The 24,502-nt window shown below is 38.5% G+C and overlaps 1 protein-coding gene across 3 annotated transcripts in view; it reads right to left on the reverse strand.

Annotated features, from left to right (window-relative positions):
- Nucleotides 1–24,502, reverse strand: part of CHID1 (chitinase domain containing 1) — a 117,775-nt gene that overhangs the window by 92,883 nt on the left and 390 nt on the right. The window contains exons 1-8 of one of the 3 annotated variants that reach the window (XM_075094506.1): nucleotides 22,065–22,232; nucleotides 20,588–20,754; nucleotides 19,046–19,195; nucleotides 18,048–18,180; nucleotides 17,009–17,053; nucleotides 15,563–15,669; nucleotides 13,724–13,785; nucleotides 5,380–5,472 (exon numbers count right to left, since the gene is read on the reverse strand). In XM_075094506.1, the coding sequence (XP_074950607.1) occupies nucleotides 5,380–5,472; nucleotides 13,724–13,785; nucleotides 15,563–15,669; nucleotides 17,009–17,053; nucleotides 18,048–18,180; nucleotides 19,046–19,195; nucleotides 20,588–20,713 (716 nt within the window). In that variant the 5' untranslated portion in view covers nucleotides 20,714–20,754; nucleotides 22,065–22,232. Of the gene's footprint in view, nucleotides 1–5,379; nucleotides 5,473–13,723; nucleotides 13,786–15,562; nucleotides 15,670–17,008; nucleotides 17,054–18,047; nucleotides 18,181–19,045; nucleotides 19,196–20,587; nucleotides 20,755–22,064; nucleotides 22,233–24,502 lie in introns of those variants that run through there. The other 2 variants (XM_075094507.1, XM_075094508.1) reach the window with 2 other exon arrangements.

Here is a 24,502-nt window from a genome sequence, read left to right on the forward strand (position 1 = left end):
GCATGGGCATTGTGAACATTTTAGGATGCTTCCGTAGCTGATGAACGTACTTTCAGCTACCTGTTTAGTCAAGAGGTTAAAGTGTTTTTTCTAGTTAAACCAATAGGAAGACATACATGGAAGACACAGACAGGTGGCTTACATAACAGTATTAGTTGAAAAGAACATGACTAATGCATTCTCCTGGGAAATAAAGGTTTATGAATAAATCCCAGAAAATTTAGGAATGCATAAAGAAGCAAAAGAATTGGTTTAAAGGAATGAGACTTTTGGATTCCTTCACATTAACTAGAGGTGTTATTTCACACAGCTAGAAAACAGAAATACTTCACTACACCTCTACAAATAAGGCCACTTAGGGACCGGTATGTAATACATATTTCAGGTTAAAAAGTGGACTTTAGATAGACAGCTCTTGCAGCTCTAGTAGCGCATCCCTAAATCCCAGTTCAGAAAGGTTTTGGAACTTTGAACCCACTATCCTGTTAATATGCAGGACAGCAGCAGGAGAGGCAATGACAACACAAAGTCCAAACTTCAGTGCCGTGTTCAACTGCAAAACAGTCCTGAAAGATACAGTTACTGTAACAAAGCAAATTCTGGTCAAGGCAAAATGTGTTTAAGAATCCAGAGGGCTCATAGTGGCTTCAACTCTTGTTTCAGGATTTAATAAAACTAGACTGTAGAGCCCCATGTGACTGTATATAAACAAAACAGATTTAGATCCCTCTGGCTATAAGACTGAATCTGGTAATGTCAATGGGCATCATGATGAGCAGGAATCTTAATGTGTTTGTACTATTCTCCACTTTCTCCCTACCACCAAAAGAGCAAATGCACTTTAATGTGAACACCATTTACAGCAATTACTTAAATTCTACCAGAGCATGCAGTAGCATTTTAAAAAGCATCTGTGTGATGAAGTGACTGAAAAGCGTTTTAGAAAAATGTTCTAAAGTGTTCTCCTTTGCTTCATCTGTAATAGACTACAATTAACAGCAACAGAAAATTGCTTTAAAAAGGAACTATCAATTGGGATGAAATGTAGATCATAAGAGGGCAGCATGAAAGATGGGAATAAATGACAGACTGGACTTAACCAAAGCACAAGAATCTCAAAGTATTTGTTATCACCATTGAAGATCCATGCAACACAAAGGCATACCAGCCCACAATTTTCCAGAGAAATCTGCAAGAAATGAGAGTGTTAACCTCTGCAACATTTACAGACCATTATCTCATGAGCCAGGCATAGATTTTTAAGGACTTTAAGGATTTTTACGTTTCCATGTCTTTATTTTTAAAGAAGTATTGCAGTTATTGCTCTGTGGTGCAATGAGTTAATACAATAAGGCATATAACACTTTGGCTTACTGCCAAAGTAGTAAAGTAGTGCTAGCAAAGTAGTGCTAGCATTTCAAAGGGCAATAGCCAAAAGTGTGGTTCAGTTCTTGGAAACTTCCCTATAGTAGAAACTTTTACTACCAAAGCCATCCATGCATCAGAACAAGCTCCTAAGCATTTATATTCTGAAGCAAATCTGAATGACTCTCAACCTTCTCTTGACACAAAAAGTGGGCTTCCTAAGACTCAAGTATTTCCAGACATAAAAGCGGCTCTCAACAGCCACGCAAAGACATCCATGATAGTAAGGATCAACATACCTGTCCTGTAGCTCTGATTACTTGCAACACATGTGATGCTTCATCCTAAGAAACAGTGCTGATTAAAAGCTTCCCTCTGCATCTTATGGCCTGAACTTTCTTTCAAATTCTTTATGAATTCTTTCAGATAATTGCGTGGCGGTCAAGTGACTACTGCCTCCAGCTCTGTGAATACCACATATAGAAAAGGTCTGACCGACCTGAGGAGTTTGCACAAACTTCAAACTTCAGTTGACAGCCAATGAAGAGGAAGCAGACTGTCATAAGAAAACATGTGAAATAGCCCCAAGTGAAACCTAAGGCTGACAAAGAGGAAACCTCCAGCATGAATATCACATTGCTCCTGAGAAAGACCTCACCATGCTGATGACTCATCTTTCTGCTCAAGTAACACCGAGTGTCAACCTCAGGACCCACAGGAACAGTGGAAGCGTAAGCACAACACCATAGAAAAGGGGTAGAAAGTGGGAAGGTTTTGCATAAAAATTCTAGCTGTAATGTTAGTGAGGCTTTTCTGTATTAACTAGATAATTTGGACTATCAGACTATTAAAACATTAAGTGGACGAACAATAAATTCTTGACCCCATTGATATAGTGCATACCTTTTTGCGCATTACAAGATTTGGAGTGTAGCAGTGACCCAACCCACCTCAGGATTATAGGGTGTGTATTCTGACATAGGAAGACCACAGAAAATACAGAACACAAGGAGGAAAAGGAACAAGACACACCATGTCCAGAGAAAAAGAAACAGCAGCATAAGTCTAGTGCTGTCGTGAGACTTGGATCTACTCTCCTAATGCCATAATGCACTAGAAACTAGTACTGTTCTGTGAATAAAGTGTCTCACAAAACATGATGCAGAAAACACCAGAACTGAGGCAGAAACAAAGGGGCTTGCATGATAGGAAAGAATCTCTTCAAAATGCAGCTAGGCTGTCAGAGCCTTTCAGTCCCTAAAGAGAAGAGCTCTGCACAGCTATTATTTTACAGGACTCTACCAATTTACACGGAATTTATTTTCTTTGCTTTTGCCATCATCTTCAACACATCGCTTTTCCCTTTCTGCCCATCAAAATTTGGTGGCCAGCCACACATGGAAGCAAAGGGTTTTTTGCATTAAACTAGCTACTTCATTTTAAAGATATAAAATGGTTATAATGTGCAAGAGAGGAAAACATAAAGCAACAAAAACCATCCTGAAGTACATAGTTTTACAGAAAATAAACTGCAATCAGATTTCATGCAGCTATTGAAGAACAAAATAACAGGTAGATATTATTCTGGGCTTACAGTCTTAAGATGGTAGAAAGTACGTATCCTATATTGAGGAACTGGTCTGGAGAGGGGTACATCACCAACGTATAGAAGAGGTGACATCACAGTTACAGTGCAGGCAGTAACTGATCTCAGCACACAGATACCTGTTTATTTACCTACTACAGGGTCTTTGAATCTTCCCAGCAGGCATCATTTAAGCTCTGCACAGGTATCTGTAGGCAGAAACGCTTTGTTTCCCCCTTGTGCTATCAGACCTCCCCACAAAACTCATCAAAAACTTGGAGACCATTGCAGAGAAAGGTCTAGCCGCAGAAGAGGCATTTACAAGCCTGCTCAGGCATTCCATTTTCTCAGCCTTTCTGGCACCTTGAAAATGAATGTATGCTGAAAGATTGTGACAGTCTACAAGAAATTTAGGAGGTTGTACAACACCATCCTGAAACCATGCTGTTAAACTGACATCAACTGTAGTGGCTGTGAGCTTGTCCACACTGTTACACAGCCCAAGGCAAGAAAAATAAGGCATTGTAATATTTTTCTTTAGCCGTCTACTAACTCTCGCCTGAAAAAAAACCTAATAATGGCTCTCTATTTAAGATTGACTTACATTACTGTATTTTCATGTGCAGCTATACAGTTGCTGAACATCTTGAAGGAAAAAGGAAACTTGGGAAAAAATAATCTTGCATTGCCAACTATGCAAATATTACGAGTCTCCCCCAGTTATCATTATCAGCATGTCAAGCCCAGTAAGCCAAAAATATCTGCATAACCAGGAGGAGATACCTATTACATTAGGTAAAATTCAGAGATAAGGAATAAGCACGACATAGGATTAGCATGCTGCAATTAGCAGAACCCACTGAAACATACTCAATTACTTTATAAAGACCATTTTTGTGTATGTAATCCTCTACAACAGCTTATGCTTCATTATTCTGCAGTCCCATATGACAAGAGCCCCCACCAAACCTTTCAGAAACAAATAACAGGGATTTGGAGCTTCTCTGACAGTAAAAGGCCATCACCCATGACATATACATAACTTGGCCTAGCTACAGTGCAACAGGGACACTCGTTATCTTTGAGAAGCAAGGAAAAGGGAGAATGGAATAGAGAATCAGAACCTAGTAGTTTTGGGGATAAGATAACCCTTATTGCCACAATTCTCTGAAAGGCATGATGTGTTCTTTGTATATGTTGGTAGTATTACAGTGTACCATAAACACTTTTCCACAAGGTAGCACAACAGATACCTATGCTCATGATGCAAGGATACCACTCATCTTTTGACCTGGAAGGGCATCCAAATGTGAGCAAATATCACCAAATGGCAGACGGATACTGGCAAAACTCTTGCTAGTAAAGCTGTATAGCATTGGCATAGCCCACATTTCAATCTGAAATTACAATAAAGAAGTCACAGCAATCTGCAAGTATTCTGAATCACCTTCCACCCTTGTTTTCAGTTCTATCTGCTTTCACATGGATGTTACCACTGACTGATCATACAAAACCCCGAAGGACTAGACACAATCTCCCTGAAATACCGGAGTGCCATTGCCTTTCCAGAAAAAGACTACAGATGTAGTAAAACTGTGATTTTTTTTCAGTTTTACTATATAACGCTTAAAGACAACATAGAATCTTTTCCTAAAAGTGTAAAAACTTAGAGGATTCAAATTCCTTCCACATAATGAAATTACAGTCTCATTTTTCACATGGATTTTTTATTTTTTTAAACAAATACAATCTTTGGAAGTCAGTATCTCTCTGCTATAAACACTGAAAGATAAAGCACTGCTTACTGCTGTTGAGCCAGAAGAGCATATAAACTGGTGCATCTGTCAGATTCAAGTCATTGCACAAATAAAAAGCATAATTAACAATTCTAATATTATCCCCTTATTAAATGCACTTGCTGTACCTATGAACTATCAAGTAAAAATAAATAATTTTATAAACCCACAGCCTTATTATAGATATAATTCCTTCCCGTATTTCTGTTTCTCTTACTTAAAAAATAATTATTATCATTTACAGGTGAAATTGTGCCCAGAGGCTCAGAAAGTTCTTTCATGTGCTACCTTCAAAAAAAGCCCTTTTCAGTCCTTGGCAACAAGTCATTACACTCCACAACTGTTTCTGCTCTCGTTCACCTGGAAGTTCTTACCAGATATTTTTGGTTAACACCACAACAAGAGGCCCCTGTGCAAATTATTTTAACATCAGAAGTTATGAGGTATATATGAAGCTGCATAGTTACTAAGACTATTCAGTGCAACATTCATGAAGACAGGACTACCAATCAAACTCAAATAATTTCTTATTCATTTAAGTTGCATAGCTATAAACAAAGCTTTGAATTTATTGTATAACAGACAAGAAAGTATTTCTCATCTGGAATCTGCCTTCTGAATAGGAATACTCACCCTGCTGCAACTGCAGGAGGGATGACCAGTATGAGTTTAAGTTGTGCCTCATGCAGAGCTTCAGAAAGGTGAATAAGCAAGTGAATCAACTCCCTGAAATATAAATATATTGTTAGAGGGACAGGCAATAAAACTGGTGCTATATATTAGCAAAAGCAAGTTAACAAGTAACAGTAGGGACAACCGAAAAGACGCAGCTGGCAAGAAAGCCAAACATAGTATGTAGCAAATGACCATAGCATAAAAAAGGTTAGGAAGACTGATCAGAGGTTTACCCTCTTCCGGGACTAAGAACACTGAACTGCTAGAGACAGTCTTAGTTTTACTGGAACTGGTGATCACCTTGGGGCTAAAATGTTTCCTACTTTCATTTTAATCTAACTATGCATTGTTAGCATGTAAAACCAGCATAACTTATCAGAGCAGGTCACCTCTTGAGGTCTGAGAATTTGTAAAGAAGCTTTCATAGCAAGACATGCAGTCTTCAAGGGATATTTTGAAGCCTGTATTTAGAAACACTTCCACTGCTGTTTTTTTTCCCCCCTGTATAAATAATCCTTTTGTTTCCAATACATTACAGTATACCTACAAAATAAATGTTTGCCAATGTCATATCTGGAAGTATCACCTTCCATATGAATCATTTTAAGACTTTCACAAAAGCCGATTTTCATATCCATATTCTAAACACTTCAGTAGGAAAATAAACTCCAAAATTCTCATGTAAACTTTTAGTCTTCTTGATTTGACAGGTGATGTTAATAGAAAATCCTTCAGAGACAGACTGCAGAAACAAAAAAGTTTAACGGTTATTGTTGTCTTAAGAGGAGACCAATATTACCTTCAATTTGTACTATAAATATGGCCCTTCTGTGGGCCTTAAGTCACCTGATTTTTCAGAACAAAGTCAACTTTCATATTTACCCACTGGCAGGGTGGATCCACAATGGCAGACAGATGATATTAGCACAGACTTCTAGCTCTGTTCAGAACTATGCTTAAAGCCTGAACTGAGCAGAAAGCAGCTTCCCAACACATTCCAGTAGGCTAAAAATGCTAAAGCAGGAAAGGCAGGATATACATAGGCGATCATCCAAGTTGTTTGCTCCACTTAAACTGGATTAGACCTGAACTCTCAAAAACAACTTTTGGTACTGTCATGTCTTTCAAGGCAATATCATCCTAGAGGTATTCTTCTGAAATCCTTGACCATGTGATGGATAACGTAATTACCCATCATAGTAATGATGCTTGACTTGCACAATGTAGACACTACCCAAAGGTAACCAAGTATTTTCGTTTTCCCTGGAACAGTTTGATGCCTGATGAAAACTTCTAAGTACACTACAAAAGCCATTACTCTCAAAATCCTGGCAAACAAACAAAGTAAGTTTTATCACTTTCCCAACACCATCAGTATTTTGTGCTCACAATTTGAGAGCTGGCTGTGCTGAACAGCTCCTGACAATGAACTGTCATACTGCCACCTATATTTCTCTTCTCAGGGGAGACATGAGATTAAAGGAATCAGCTTTTGGTCTGTCTGCAGCATGTACTTCTACCATTCTTGCTCTGGGAAAGTAACAGCTTTCCCTCCCATTTCCTAATCATACGCATTCCACATTACAAGTGTCACTATTCAAACAAATCAACTATAGCAAAGAAGAATCCTTTTCCATAGGAATGCATTAAAAAATTACAACACTAAACTGAACAGACATTTATTGAGTCCAACATACACATAATGGCTCCCACATGACATAATCTTATCAAAAACTATAATCAGTATTAAAACGAGCTAAGCCTTCTTTCCCACTGATTAGTGTCTCGTGGCTAAGTGACCTTTTTAATTAATTATGCCCAACTGCAGTATGAGCGCACCCTTTATTAGATGTCAGAGATGCTACATGTAAGATAAATTTGACCAAAGAATCAATTCCTCTGGCATTGAAATTATTCTACAGTGTTCATCAGCAGTGATCTTTCTTCTCTGTCTGGCTGCCTTTATTAGCTGTAGGAACTTTGAGACTTCTACACCATGCAAAACATTTGCTGACTTTAAATTTAATTATTTAGAAGGTCACGGGATAGAAGGAGGGGCAGAATAGGACAAAGGAACCTAACATAGATGCAGAGCAAGATAACATCTTTTTCAGTTAGAAACAAGACCAGCACCCTTGCTCTCACTCTGCATCTTCACATATCTGCCTCAGCTCCTACAATTTTGCTATCCAGATAGCAATGCTTTGAGAAAAGAAGCATCTGGGATTATTTTGAAGAGATGCAGGAAAAAAAATTCAAGTCAACATTAAATTCAAGGCTTTCCCCTTTCCTCAGCAATGTCAGACACTTGTGGTTAGCCAGCAGAGGTAAAAATGTATCCAGAAAAGCAGCGATGCACCCACAATAACTGACTGCACAAGAGCAATCACACTTTAAAATCAGAAAGGCATACAGCGTAGAACCACAACGCACAACTGTAAACAAAGGACATGAGATCTGCGGCCTGAAAAAAGGAGCAAGAGAGCAGTTTGGATTGCTGGTTTCATTTTGTAGCTAGCAGACGGGACTATAGCTGAAAACAGACTCCAACAAAACAGCTGCTTCCTCTCCTGCTACCAAGTCCAAGGAGTATAGCTCTGAGCAAAAAATAATTAGCTTCAACTTGGGGGAAGTCAGGAAGAAAAGGGGTAGCTGGATAACTGCAGATTCTTGCTCAAGAAACCCAGATTAACATCTACTCACTAACCTGTCAAGCCAGGTCTCTGGGCCCTGAAATCTTTCCAGTAGATCAGACAGGATTAATGGTTAAAGACTTAATTTAGGCTCACTTCAATTTGTCAGTCAAACAGATTATGTAAATCAAATTTGCACTCCTCCTCTCTCTCCCAAACAGGAATAGCAGAATGCTCATTTATTGTATGCTATAAACTAAAACTTTACCATGTCCCAACAGCGCTTTCCAATGTTTTAAACAATATTCTCCCATATTACCACTGGTAATTTTGAAAGAAAAGCTACTAACATTTTTAAACATTGTAATGAGGTGCAGGAAAGTAGGAATAGAATCAGTCTTCCTGAAAAGGCTTCATTAAATATTTACCAGACACTTCACCATTGTAAAATTTAAATTCAGAGTAGTAACTAAAACACTGGCAGCTTTAAGACTCTATCTTGAGCTAATTACAGTCTACTTTATTCCTACTATTTCTATTATCACTACCACTTTGTAGGTCAAATTTCCAAGTGTTCATGATTTCAAAGTGTCTGATTCACTGTTCATGATTTCAAAGTATGCAGGCCTCCAAATTTTCACTACCCAGTGCACAAGGCAGGGCTGTAGGTGTACTTGAAAAGCTTTGCAGAAGACACATAAGGCTGTTATATCCTTCCCTTCAGTTACGTGACCCTTCAGAATTCTGCAACTTTCCACCTTCAGTCACTTTTTTAGCACGATTTAGGGAGTACTGACTACCAACAATTTATGCCTTGCCAAAAAAATTGGACAGAATAAAGCTGTCTACTTCAAGAAGAAATTGCCCTTTTGTGCCATTTCATTGCCTTGTTAATACCAAGAAACTGGAGTGAATTATGGCAAATCTTTGATTAATAGATTAATTTTTCAGGGACTAACATGAAGGATAGGACTGCCAGAAGAGCTTTTTGCTCCTACACTCCTACCAACATTAATAAGATATCTGAAGGTCATCTTCTGCATGATACCAAGTGCCTGCAGCACGTGATGACAAAAAAAATCACATTTTTCAGATTGATTCTGTGTGATGGCAGTGCCATCTGTCAGCTAATGCCAGACTGATCAGAATAATGTGCGCAATTCTATGCATGCTGTGAGATTCTGATGGGTACATTCATGCGTTTTTCGCAACATGACCCAGATCTCTGGAGAAAAACACACCCAATAAACCCACAAGTGAGACTAGCAAGAGAGATATCATCCTGTCTAGCCGTTAACTAAATAAGCAGGAGAACCTTTGCTTGCTCAGTTATCTCGGTATTTCTGCCATGTACATTTCTAAACTTAAATGCCACAGGATTAATAACTTGGAATATTTTATTACAAAATCAGTTGAGAAATTTATAGATGAAAGACAGTTATTTAATTTATAGCAGGTTTAAACTACAAGAAGCAGCAAAACACATTATCCTATGCAGATGATACCTCAGTTCTATCTTGGCTGATGTAGATTTTTGTTAGGAGACTAATTTCCTATGTGTTAGAATAAAAGATGGGAAGCTGAATACTTTTTCACTGTGCAATGATTGTCAGCATGAAAGGAGGCAGCATCAGTTAGACACATGTTTCATCTCACATAAAATTGGACCTCACTGTGATTTGTATATCAATAATTCTGTTCCCAGAAATCACAGGAAAGAAGTAGGTACCAGTACAATAGCGGGTACTTCAAAGTATCTGTATTAGACATCTACAGGAGTCTGAACTGGTCAGTATAAACCCCCTAAAACTTGGGCCCACAAACACACACATATCAAGACAATTCTTCGTCTTCAGGTGGTATTTCAGCATCTAAATACAAAAACCTAATGCCATTTTGGACATCCAAAGGTATTCAAAGTATGCATACAGGCTTGTTGCGTAAGACTCGAGACATCTAGGACCCTACATACTCAGGCAGAGACCAGGCTGCTTAGGATATCTAACACGAAACCAGGCACCTATATTTAAGTGCATAATTCTCTTATATAAAATTTATACTGTTTGTAAAATAAACATTCAAATGAATATGCAAAAGAAAGCAGCACAAAGGACTGATATAATTTAAGACTTTAGTCTGCTGAGTATTACAGAGCAATTCTAACCCCAAACCAGAATGAGTAGAAAATTTTTTATTCTTGAAAAAAAACAAAAGCAGATGAAGTTAGTTCTGCTTAAGATGTAAAACAGAAGATACCTGGTGAGCCTGAAACCACAGAATTTCATGTCTTGGTGGATGCCAGCAACATAACTTCTTCGTAACATTTTACCTTATCTGTAATGCCAGCTAGGATAAACAGGAAACTGAAGGCTCTTTTTAGATAACTCCTCAAGCCTTGCAGGAAGACTTTTCATTAATTTCTAATGTTGAAGTGAGTACCCCCAAAACATCAAGGTTTTTTAGAAACATGCAATGGGCTGGCAGAGACATGTCTAAATTTGCCTCATTTTAAAAATGCTCAGTGATCACAGGTTCTTAAAGAGGCTGGTCACAGGATTTGGGGTTACAAAACCTTTGTACAGAGCTACACTGTTACCCTGTCATATGGAGATACTTACCAAATTTCATTGTCGCAAGGTCTCTAGGCAATTCAGTGTTTCAAGCCCCAAGATCAAGACAATGGGGAGAGCATGTGTTATGAAGATGTCATTGTGCCTCTCTAACCCAACCAAAATTCATGTTCAGCTATTGAAAAAAGGTATCTCATGGGGACACTTGCTCAGCTGAGGTCTACTGAGAAGAGAGCTTCAGCTGCAATTAATCCAGCTTTCTGATATATGAAGTAGTGCTTAAATCATAACCCAATTTATTAGTGAGTTAGGACACTAATTCACAGGCTTCCATATTCTTTTGCAGACTCACCTGCCTCAAGAAATACTGGTGCACTCTGCTATAAAGTATCACTGCACGTTGTCTTTAGAGAGTGGATGCTGATTTTGTAGCTGAAACACCACATTAAGCACGAATGTTCCACAAAGAAATCCCACTCTCTAGTCATCTTAAGTCTGATAAAGAAACCTGTGTATATTAAGTGTTCCTGCACCACTAATGCAGTGCACTGAATGGGATCATGGATCGTTTCTATAACAGTATTAAAAAAATAACAGGATCATCTCCACAGCTTTCTACTCAACACAGATACACGAAAGGATGCACTAGAATAATTGAGTGGCATTTTATTGTTTCTTAATCTAATACCTAGGTATCCACTTTAGGTTTTGAAAAATGAAAACCATAATGATTCTAAGTGAACTATTTTTTACTTAGATCCACACCACTACTCCGTCATTTCATAAGGCAAGCTGGCAGCTGCAGCATATCCCCAGATATTTTTATGCATCTCTGTTGAGTCTAGACAACCTGTTGCTAACTGCTTATGTGAGACTATTCCTTATCTATCAGAAAAAAATGATTTTTTATTTTCTTTTTAAACTAAAACATGTTCATACTAAACAATAGGAATAAGTTGTATCAGCTAGGCAGGTCTCCTAGTATTGTCAGACAGCTCTGAAAGTAATTTGAAGGCAGACTATCTGTTCCTAGGAGCATCATTATAATCTTTTGTTCCTTTATGTAGAAGTAGGTTAAGCTACTTTCAGGTGTTTGACCTTGAAGGATCTGAATCAGGAAAGCCTACACTATGTACCTAATAGTTAATACACATGGTTTATATGGACCATACACAATTGCTGTTCTATGAACATTTCACCCCTCTGAAGGATTAGGGGTCATCTCTGTGTTGACACCTACCTGTCAAGTGACCCCATCCTCCCAAGGTTAAGAACATGCCTTTACTACTGGTGTTTGCCAAGACACACTCTGACAGGGAAGATGAGGTTTGAATCATGTTACAACACTGCCACTCTGTGGGCTGAAGAGGTCATAGGCTGCTCCAACTCTTCTGGCAGGGAACAGCGACTGTCCATGCTTACCCATTTAACAGGAATAATTCTGCTCTGCTATTCAAAAAAAATTAACAGATCCCAAAGTAACATCACTCAATGTGCAATAAAAATACAGGCCTGCCCAGGTGCCAAGTTCACTTAATTCTGTCCCTTAAATCTGTTCAAAGCACCTGTTTACTCCAAAAACCCTTGAGAGGGAAAAACCCCTGGGGTACCAGATACCCAAGCCATCCTGTTTTAGAGCACTTAACTGACTTAATCCCCAAATGAAGACACTGGTCCCATAGCTTACAAGCATCATGAGACAAAATTTTAATGTAATGATGCAATTCTAATTTCACAAAACAACTGATTCCACACAAGCCTAGCTTCAGCTTGTTGCCTAGATTAGCCTTATTCAGAATGCTTGTCTCTGAGGAGGCAAGCCCAATACAAGGTATTTTGCAACTTAAACACCCTAACCATTTCTGAGGGAGTAGAAATAAAGGGAGGAAAAAAAGCCACAGATGAGTTTACAATGAAGCATTTAAATCAGAACTGGTCTTGGAGAAGAGGAAAATCTGCAGTTCATAGTTTTTGTTTCTATTCATGTTTTTCTGCCAAACGTCATCTTCCACATTTTTAGTTAGGATAGTCCTGTTCACAGGTGGCCACGTAAGATCAAACATTACCAACTCAGAGCAGCAAAGGTAGTTACCATTCTACTCTAAGAGAATAACCCTTTCCTTCTCCAAATTTATGGAAAATGCTTCCCAGTCCTGTCTATCAGTAACAGACAGACAGTGAATATGTAGAGGTTCTTCTATACTTCACCTAAATAATACTCAGGTACTGAAGGCTAGAGTAACGACACAGTACTACCTCCTCTAGTACAGACAGTTCTTATCACACAAGATGGGACAAGCAATGCTGTTTTGAATTGGCATAGAGTAACATTTTTACCGTGCCACAAGTAAACTCACCCTGGAGCTAACAAAGAGTATGCTTTGTTCATGTGTCATTTGAAATACAGCTAGTGTGCTTAAATTGGCCTTCAGTGAGTCTTCAAATTACAGTAATACAATCTGTCCTACATTCATGAAAGCGAACTAATAGGTAAAGCATCAATTTTACTGAAATACAGTAACTTCATAGTGGAGCTACCAAAAGTAGGTCAAGTACTCCCAAGTTTAAAATATACCATGCTTGCAAGAATTGGAAAGCTAGTTTCTCCCTAGATTAGTTTCAGGTTGGGCATTTTGGTTTTAGTTTCAGTATGTCTAAAAGCTCTCTATATACAAAGGTTTGGAAGGTTTCTTAATCAACTCAAATTTGGTGGTCTTGAAAGCATCCCACACTTCCAACTTCACCCAGTAACCCAAACCAATCAACGTTATAATGAGGCCCAGTGCCAACATCTGAGTAAAAATGCAATTGAGGTTCCATCTTCACCCTTGTACAACAGTAACCTCTTGCAAAACTCAAGTACGAAAGGCTAATGTGATCTGCTAGGTCCACTATGAAGATTATTGTGTAATCTTTGAGCTCATGTAGGGTGGAGTAGACTCTTCTACTTCATTTTAAGATAAGTGGAACAGTTTTCAGTTGTCCTAGAATGAAGTGTATTTATTTTAAAATTACAAATTCAAGTCAACATGGAGAAATTAATAATATTTTTTCAGAGAGCCGAGTTTTAGGAATTGCATCCTAGAGACTTATACTCACGTTTGCTTTTGATTTCCCAGCTGACTCCAAACTTCAACTACAAAACCATCAAAATTTTCGTTCTAAATAAAGGGAATTGACAACAATATACAGTGAATCACCATGCTTATTCATTATGCTTATATTGGAGATGATAATACAGTATCAAAGCACACAATTACTGTAGCTTTTTTGTAATAGTACAGATTGAATATGCTTTTTATTCTTATACCAGCTTTGTCTTTAATGCAGCATTTCATGAAGAAGTCAAAGAGAAGCTCAGATTATTTAACAAACATGCAGAAATTGAAAAGCTCTACTAGTTATCCATGACTTCTACTCTTACAGGATAATCCAGTATCAGATTGGGAAAATTTAGCCATTAATGGGAGATGGTTGTTATGTAAATCATTTGGCACACATTTACATGTATACTGGGAAAAACCATGTGAGTTCTTGAGTCTAAAGCTGTAAATGCTAACTTGGCATAGACACGATTCCAAACATCGCCTACAACTAATCTCACTTGTGATACTGTATGTTTAGCCTCATCAAGGATACTGTTGTACTTGAGTAACGTTTCCTTAAGAGGCCAATTGTTACTGAGGACCTAAAATTCATAGAATCATAGAACGGTTTGGATTGGATAGGACCTTTAAAGGTCATCTAGGCCAACCCCCCTGCAGTGAGCAGGGACATCTTTAACTAGATCAGGCTGCTCAGAGCCCCGTCCAACCTGACCCTGAATGTCTCTAGGGATGGGGCCCCCACAACCTCTCTGGGCAATCTGTTCCAACACTTTACCACCCTCATTGTAAAAATTTTTTCCTTATATCCAGTCTAAATCTACCCTCCTGTAGTTTAAAACCATTACCCCTTGGGTATTGGTATTGATAAATCAATTGGGTAATTGGTCTATGAGTTACAAGTTTTAAGAAACTATTCCGTTTACATCTACATCCATCTTCCTCTAGAGCACATTAAGATACCTTTAACATCATGTAGCAAGTGAGAAAACTTTCTGACAGTAATTAAGCAGGCTGACATGAATCAACCACTAAAGTTGAATGTCTTTTGGGTGCATCTTGTCTAGTCCTACATAGGCACAGTTCTAAAGCATTAGCTAAGGGGCTGCCCAGAAAACCTTAGCAAACAGTAACCATTCCTAAAAAGGAAAACCTCTTCTCTCTCCAGCACCTTAGCAATTTTAAGGAGACTGGTTTATCAGATCTGAGCAAAACCGTACAGTAATAGACATCCAGTGAGTTATTCTTGGTATTAGATGTGGCTCATTAGCTCTAGCACACTGAGCCTGAACGTACTCCTGTAACACAGAAAACATTACTCATTGCACCCGTGGCCCTTTCTCTGCCTATCAAAAAATGCCACTAACCAGTTTAGCCCCTACTTAACAGATTTTTTTTTTTTAAATAGAAATGTAAAAGAAAGCACTCTGCTCACCAGGCAACCTCCATGAGAAGTTTACCAGTTATCCCCTACTGCCTCAGTAACAATCAGCCTGTCAGCTGTTTGGAACAGGTTTTATCAATCACAGTTTATAGCAGGGAAAAATCACCAGTGTGGCTGCCAACAATAACTTAACAAGGTTATGTTAACCAGACTTATGTAGTCTCACTTTAGACTGGTAGTTAACTGCACTTAAGTGTTGCTATACTTTGTATTTACAGGAATTAGACACATACTAGGACACACTATGAAGAATCCTGCCTCATTATTGTTTTGAGTAGAATTTTATTTTGTAGAATATAAAAACAACTGGAAATGAGAAAATAGCCATTATAAAAGTAATCAAATGTCATCTCACACTATTTGATAAGCATTAGCAGAAAGTCTTTTTACCTTAGCTAGCAGAACCATGTTCTTGGAAAGCTCCTCTATCTCATCCTCACTGCCAAAAACACTCTCAAAGTCCTGGTAAGTCCAGCCATCAAACAAAATTCGAGGCACTATCAAGAAAAGTCATCAATCAGTAGTGAAAATGAAGACTTTATTATCTACACTGGAATATTGCTGCAGAAACAGAATACAGCAGATACAAGCAGAGTTGCCACTAAACAATGATATATCCCATGACTAATATCATTGTTCTTTTACTCTGACCAACTTTAACAGCACAGATAAATTGACATTGTAGAATATTCTTCTCCATTTTACATTCAAAGGTCAGCACTGGTGCAAGTTTTAAGAGGATACCTTCACTTGATTGAACTATCTTAACTGAGCTATCACTTAGGGCCCCAATAAGGGTCTTAAAAGAACACCAACATGAAAAAGCAACATTTCTGTAAGTTGTGCATTTCCTCTACCACAAGAACAAGATAGAAAGTTCACCTCAAACTCTAAGTTAGTCTTTTGTACACAGCCCTTTTATTACTTCACTCTTCCACTCATCTCAAGACCCTATGACAAATTTCTATTTTGGAAAACATGGGCACTTGAGCTCATGTAATTTCTTTTTCTGACAACACAAAACGTTAAAAAGATAGTCAGACAAGAGTCAGGAAAACTGCTGCTGGAACAGTTAACCATGCACACTGGAAAAGCCAACAACTCATGCAGAGCTATGTCTAAATCCTTTCTAACTACCAAGAACGTAAAAGCATATCTTAGAAGAGTAGAGAGATTTCAAAAGCTTTATCATCTGGCAGCTGAAGCAGTTTAAAAATATCTGACTGAGCATTCAATTTTTCTAATGTATTTCAAGTTGCATACTCTCTTGTGAATCAAGAAGGGTTTCACAGTCCCACCGAATTCTTGCTATAGACAAATATAAGTAGTGTAGCACAGTATTATCTCTACAGCAATGTTTGCCATTTTCCCTAAAGACACACACTGTGGCACATCCCTTGAGTTGCCAGCTTTAATGGGAGAAGAGCCAAAGGAGGACTTTTCTACTACCATGCGGGAAAGGCTGACTGACTCAGATTTGGATTTTTTTTTTCTTTTTAACTAAGCAGAACCCCTGTGCAACAAGTTTGAGATGCTCCCCCAGATAAACAGGTAGTGTTATATACAAAGGACCCCTCCAGAGAGGGCCCTGTGACCCAGGGTTTATCCATAGACAAGAAGTTAAGGCAAAACATTAAGGCACCAACAGGATCAACACTCCAGTTACTTATCTATCTATAGTTAACTGCTTTTATTTTTCTTCTTAGACTTCTTCCTTCATACAACTATGCTAAGGTAACCTCTCTTTCTCCCATACGCACCTGGAATAAAGCCTTCTTTTGCTCTGCTAGCAGTTAAAGAAGATAAAAACCAAACAAACACAAAACAGAGGCTCACCTATTTTGATGTTTTTGGAGTTTTTTCTGACATCTTTCATCCAGCCTATCAAACAGTATCAAGAGAACAACTGTTAAAATATAAATGATGTTGACAATGACAACATATTTTCAAACATTCTTCAAATAATGTAGCATAGTTTCATTATATCTACCTTCCTGCCACAGACTACCAGTTCATAACCAACACAGAAGAAACGTCCTCCGATACACAGAATTTGAAGCTATTCACCCCCACCACAGCACAACTGGCATTTACTACAATCTTGCAATAGTCCCTACCCAACCCCTCCCTGCTGCTTACAGTTCTGCCTCATCATGGAAACTATGTTACTGCCTACCCAGAACAACACTGCTGTAGTCATCAAGCATCACCTGGGAGGATTGTTTTTGTTTTTTTAAAGATGGAACTTCCAAGTGTCCCATCCACTACCCTTGGCAATCATTGCACTACAATGAATTTGTGAGTAGGCACCAACATGGTAAGAATTATAGCTATTTCAAATGAGATTCCACATTCAATCAAGTTCAAAACCATAAACTACTTAGTTATTATTTAAGAACATACTAGCTGAAATTTGACCTTGCTGCCAATTTCTTAACAGTGAAAGAAAAAAAGTCGCTTCAGATTAAATTTAATCTTCCATTCCCAAAACAAATTCTCCCAAATGTTTTTGCAAAGAGAAAAAACCCGCAACAGGTAAACAACTGCACAGCGAAAACAACAAAGGCTATTTCTACCTGTACAGATTATTTGTCCCTTCCTTTTTTTAAAAGCAGCTTTGTAGACAGCCTGGTGGAATTGCCAGTCTTTCTACCTATTCTTTGGACAGGTAAACAATGTATATGTGTGGAAGCAGGTGGGGACTGAAAGAAGTTCACTCTGAAGAAAACTCCCCCAAAAATGGAACAGAGAAAAGAACTTCTCCATGAGGCAGAGCCAGAAAAACCCACAAGCATATATTGCCAAAGCTACCCAGTCTGCAACAAGGCCAGTAATCTTCCTTGTAATGCACATTCAAAGAAAAAGGAAATAACACCTTTATCAGCATCATGGAGCCCAGTAAACTGGAACCTTTCCTTCCCTCTTCTTTTTACTTGTAACCAGACTGGTGAGATTAGTGTAAATTTGTTTCCGAATATTTTAGCAATGTCATAGCCATGGCTGTTCCACTTGCAAAAGAAAGAAGAGAGAAAAAAAAAAAAAAAAGTCAGAGGCTCAGAAGCAAGACATACAGTTCACTTTACTTTTGACCAATACAAATTCTTTAACACAAACATAGTCATTTGCTAGATACCCATTTATTAGATTAATGAAACCTTCTGGGACGTTATTTATATTTAAACAAGAAAGTAATCTGGAAACTCAGGTAGCTACATGAAAGGCAATCTTCAAATTGTGCAAATTCACCTGAACTACAGGAATTTGCATGTAGATTCCAACACAGTTTTGAATTTATGGATTCTGCAATTATGTTCAAGAGAACTTAAGAAAGGTGAAAATTTATACGGGACCTGTTTCCCTTTTGAGCAGTGTAAGACTAAAACAAGGTAAAAGCATCCTCTAAACAAAAGGAAGAAACATCTATTATTCAGGAAAGTATGCTTTGAATAATAGTAAGACTGGATAGCAAAAGTGATCAGTTTGACAGCAGCATAAAATTTGTACTGTTTATTTAGAAGGTTCAAGTTGGTAGCTGCATGGTATGAGGACACTTACTAGCCCTCCTGCTCTGACTTTACTGCAACTTCCCATGGCTCATCAAGGAAAAGAGAATACTATCATCTCTGTTTTACCATTGAGAATTAAAAGAACATGACCTAGATGTCCTCCAAGAGATGGATGGGAGAACATGGGTTTGAGACCACTTGAACTGCAAGCCAGCTCTTAAATAATCCTCTGGCTATTTGACTGTATTTGATCAGAAATTCCCATTATTATACAGACACTTTTAAAGCAGGAATACAAGGTTGCAGATCAGCACAGTCTGCTGCATATTCATTCAAAGCACCAATTTTATTAATTTTATTAACTTACAGGAGTAATATATCCCAGAACATCTCCTGAGAAACGTCTTTCCTTCACCTTCTGGGAGCAATAGCTTCTGTGTTCCAGTATAATATCCTTTGCCTTTGGATCCACAACTACCAGTCCCCGGTCCCACACATTTTTATCAGAGTGCAGCGTCTGGGGGGAGAAGACAGTTTTTAGAACCAGCTATATGAAGCGGCCACTTCCAATAGCAGCAGACTTGAAAAACAACAACAAAAAATCACATAATTAAACTCTGAGCACTCCTTTTAAACAATGCAGAGCAGTTTGATTTAAAACTGAAACAGGAAAGTGCTCAGAAATTATTTGTTATCATCAGTAAACTTAACTTTGTTTGCAATGCAAAAAGCATATAAACAACAACCAAAAAAAAAAAATCGAGAACTGGTAAGATCAAAGAACATCATTCACCACAGCTGATGATGCTCTGCTCTCTAGTCAATGCTTCCTGCCATGTTATCCCTAAAGTGATGAAAAGGGGTTAAGAGTTCTTACCCAAGAATTTGACTACTACTTTTAAACTGCATATGTTTTAGACTGAGTATGCTACCTTGTGGTTACTGAAGGCCAATATTCTGAACACTTTTCTTTAAGGAAGATCTGCTTCAACTAAAGCAGCACTAATAGTTTTAATGTATGGAAACAGAGTGAGAAGGCATAATAAAGTGTGCATGGTGAGTACGCAGAAATCATCTATTGATTCAGCGTGAGACTTTAAGGACAAGACCTGTCTTAACACTTTGTATTATCCTTGTTACCTGCAGACTAGATTTTCTTCTAGGTAGATGTTGAGCAAGTAATACAAACAATGAAAGATGTATCTGCATAATGAAGGGTTAACTATACTCATAACTTAAGGAAGAGGATTTTGAACATATCTACTTTTTTACCTGACGTTCTTAGCAACACTAAGTACATATACTTGGCACATGCACTGGTGAATATACTTCCTCTCCATACATGTCCTTCCTCTTGCACTGCTGCGCCTTCTTGCAGTTTTGAAAGAAAATAGGCAGGATAAGAGAGACTGCAACATGTTGGCTCTGCTTGCTCAGATTGCTATGGGACTCTGAATCATTTCTGCCTGCAAAGGAACTGCTGGCTAGAAGGCTTTTCACACTCTTCTGTGAGGACACAGCCTTCCCACTGCAAGGTTGGGTACACATTCCCTTCCACCAGGAAATGACCTAGGACTCTTGACCAAACTACTGCTCCCACCCATCTTTCAAAAGGGATGGAAGCATGTCCCCTTTAGCGATACAAGAAGGGCCAAAAACTTCCTGCTTCTGCAGCTTGCATGGGGCATAAAGCTCCAGAAGTCTAAATAATATTTATTCAAGAAGTGAACCATTTGTGACACTCAAGAAAGCTCAAGGAAAGGACAGTTACAGGTAGTCCTATTTCTGAGCATAAGCTTCAACAGAAATGCATGGTTGCTTTTAGCACTGGTTTGACAGAATGAAAGTCCATTTACCGAAGTTCACTGCACATGTTAGATTAGATCAGCATTTCAGTTATTTCTCTTACCTTTTCTTCCAGTTTTTTTGTAGGACCTTTCTTTGCATCTGTTTTTGACAGGGTACCTTCAGCTAGCCAGCAAATCATGGTAAGAGAAAGTGAAGTACAGAGAAGCCTCATGGTGTTTTTCCCCATGTCAAGTTTCTCCTGTCCTGAAAATATAAGGCTTCAAATCTCTGTGAACAGAAGAGTGTAACAGTTTAATTTAATTTTCTTGTCTAATACAACTCAAGCAATTGTCTTATCTTCTGCTCTTTAGAATCCAACTTATTAAGGCAGTACTCTTTGAATAGTGCTTTTGCTCCAGCAGCAAAATAACAGAGTATTTTAAGAGATTCCTAGGCTCAAACATCTTTTTATCCCTTGTTTCAGCATGTGTATCACAGAGAAAGTGGGTTGGACACTTGCAACTTCCATTTTAAAGAATCCCTAAAAAAGTATAACAGTTTACAGCTGAATCTGAGATAAATGTCTGCTACCCAGAACAATTATAGTACCACCTTACCTGTTCTATAGCAAATAAGAGGTACCCTTTGTTTCTGCTCCTGCCTAACCCAGTCAGCAAGTCACAAATTAAGAGACAAAAAGATGTACAGCTATATGCTTATAGCTATATGCCTTTACTCTAACAGGTAAGAATTCCTTGCCAAGTCAGTGATACACACAAAATTGAAAACAATAGTGGTCCTTTGGTCTAGAAGAATTACTTTGACAGTTTATTCCAGCTCCAGATAACAGAATTTGCCGGTAGGCTGTGCTGCCATCCAATGAGACCTGGACAGGCTGGAGAGCTGGGCTGAGAGGAAACTCATGAAATTCAACAACAGCAAGCACAAGGTCCTGCACCTGGGGAGGAACAACCCCATGCACCAGTACAGGCTGGGGGCTCAACTACTGGAAAGCAGCTCCATTGAGAAGATCCTGGGAGTGCTGGTGGACAACAAGCTGACCATGAGCCAGCAACGTGCCCTTGTGACCAAGAAGGCCAATGGTATACTGGGGTGCATTAAAAGGAGTGTGGCCAGCAGGCCAAGAGAGGTTATCCTCCCCCTCTACTCTGCCCTGGTGAGACCACATTTGGAGTACTGTATCCAGTTTTGGGCCCCTCAGTTTAAGAAGGACGCGGAACTGCTTGAGCAAGTCCAGCAGAGAGCTACAAAGATCATCAGGGGGCTGGAGCATCTCCCTTATGAGGAAAGGCTGAGAGATTTGGGTTTGTTCAGCCTGGAGAAGAGAAGACTGAGGGGGGATTTCACAAATACCTATAAATATCTAAAGGGTGGGTGTCAGGACAATGGGACTGGACTCTTTTCAGTGGTGCCCAGCAACAGGACAAGGAGCAATGGGCAACGGGCACAAGTTGGAACACAGGAAGTTCCACCTCAATATGAGAAAAACCTTCTTTCCTGTGAGGTTGGCAGAGCAGTGGCACAGGCTGCCCAGGGAGGCTGTGGAGTCTCCTTCCCTGGAGACATTCAAAACCCACCTGGATGTGTTCCTGTGCCCCCTGCTCTAGGTGTCCCTGCGCAAGCAGGGGGGTTGGACAAGATGATCTCCAGAGGTCCCTTCCAACCCCTACCATTCTGTGATTCTGTAATTGAGAATTAATAGAGAACAGTTCTGTTCAGTGCTATTTATTGATCACACCTTAGTTCTGTCAGAGGAAAGACAAAAAAAAAAATTCAAATACAGTCAGAACTTGTTTTTCAACCTCTCCACATTCACAAGTCGCACTGCTTTTCCAGCCTAGTTCCAAGAATTGGATGAGAAGAAAACAGAGAGAAAAAAAAATAAGCATTAGGGGAACCAGGGCAAAAGGAGGTAAAATACCAGAATGAAGAAAAGCAACCTGTTACTAATTCCGGAACTGGGAATAGCTTTCATGTATAACAAACTAGTGGCTCTAGATATGTACCAGGCTGCTTCTCATAAGTAAGATCCTAATGGGGAAAAAATAAAAAGCAAACACCTTTCCCATAATTTTATCAAGTTTTGTCTATTTAAAAAATTCTCACACTTCCTGTATTATTCTGAAGATTTAACATTTCTGCCACTCACTTCAAAGACTTATACACTCATTTCAAATCATATTTACAAAACTGGTTTTCTGTTGGCATTGATAGCAAGTGCTGCCCAAAGTTTGAGTATTTTTTTTCTATACAAAACATCAGGTGAGGGATCCCAAAGCAGCAACAGCAGACTAAGCACTCTAAAGGAGTACCATGGCAGTAACATGGTGGCAGAAGGAACCTTAAAGGTTAAAGGGAAGCGTACTCAATGAAACAGTAGCTATTTGAAGCCAACAGTGGTAATGCAGAGATGAGATCAACAACCCAATAAACTTAAGCGTATTTCGATGTGGCTGGCTTAGCAGTGAGGCTTTAAAAAGCAGAAATATTTATTGCAGGAGTTAGGGATTCTGCAGGAAAACAGAGGAGTACATGATTAGGAAACAAAGCAGGATGATGGCATCAAAAGTACTTGAAAAAACCAATGCCACTAGCACTAAAGAACACAGATCATCAAAAACCTCATGTACAAAATTATTTGAAGGCTTTAGTCAAGTCGTATAAAGACTGCAAAATAAAAGCAGAAAGCCTTCTAATACTTCTTGGATCGTGGTGGGCAGGGTGGGGGAAGCTCAACTGCTATACCATTTGAAATTCATTATTATTAATAGTTAAGGTATTATGCTTCTACTTTGACTTCAAGGTCACCGATAACCTCGTTTTCCACATCCTAAAAAATTAGACAAAGCAGATTGCTCTTCACAGCATCTACTCTCGTCTGTCTAGCTTGGCAGGGTCTATAAACTACTACAGAGATGAACAACTGAGAGCCTCAATACAAGTCTTAACTACTTGAAGAGAATATAAATTCTTCCAGAAGCTGGTATATATTGATTTGGAGGTGTTCGATTTCACTTTCAGAATCAATTTGCAACAGCATCCACTTCCTTGAAGAGAAGCTGATGTTTAACAGCTGAAGAACAGAAGTTTAAAAAAAAAAATCCCTGAACTCTAATTAGACATCAAAGTGTGCTCGTTTCCTTGAATTGATTCTGTCCACCTGCCAGTTATTAAGTCAACACCTGCCTCTAGATCTGTAGGAGGCACTGAGCCTGTGGCAAAATGATTTTTGCCAGTGACAGTCCAATATTAATTCTTGGTTGGAACCTTATTTTAATAATTTGTTCTTTAACAACACTGGTTTAGTGAAAATCATGTAGACAGCACCACTCTACTACATGAATTAGTCAAACTTTAAATGTGCTTTATAGAAACATATGAAAAAGTATGAATTTTACAAGCTTTACAAAACTAGATCCCCATCAAGTTTTTCTTCTCCAAGACTCCCCTCAAAATTTTTTAATTGTACTCAAACTAACTGAATTGAGTACAACTATATGACGTTGGCACACTTGTTTATTTCCTTTATCACTGCAAAATGCAAGCAAAATTGAAGATCGGCTCTGTTCATGTCCTTGTTCAACTGATACTATGGACAATTTAAGGTTTAAAACATTTTTTGACAAACTGTTATGAAGGCCAGGTTTCTCCCTAAGCCAGGTAACAAATGTTTAACCAGAGCCTCCACGTGACATACTTTTAGTCAGCTGCTTTAAATGCATTTTTATTAAAAAAAAAAAAAAAGAGAAAAGCTGGCAGATTTAGACTGTCCAAAATAAGCAACCAAAGAAACGAAATAATCTTGGAGGCTGGCACAGTAACTACTTGGAAATCAGAGTGAATGTTCATACTTTATTTCTAAAGAGTAAACTAGGTTCTAACTACTGCTGCAGAAGGAGTTTGCATCACTTAGTAAAGGAAGCCCAGGAAGCATACTCTTGGTGTGCTTTTAAATTAAATCAACAAGAGCTAGTTTCAGGTGTGAAAATAAACCTGTTTCTAACCTGTGTAAATA

This window comes from Phalacrocorax aristotelis, chromosome 5 (assembly GCF_949628215.1).
Source record: "Phalacrocorax aristotelis chromosome 5, bGulAri2.1, whole genome shotgun sequence".
NCBI lineage: Eukaryota > Metazoa > Chordata > Aves > Suliformes > Phalacrocoracidae > Phalacrocorax > Phalacrocorax aristotelis.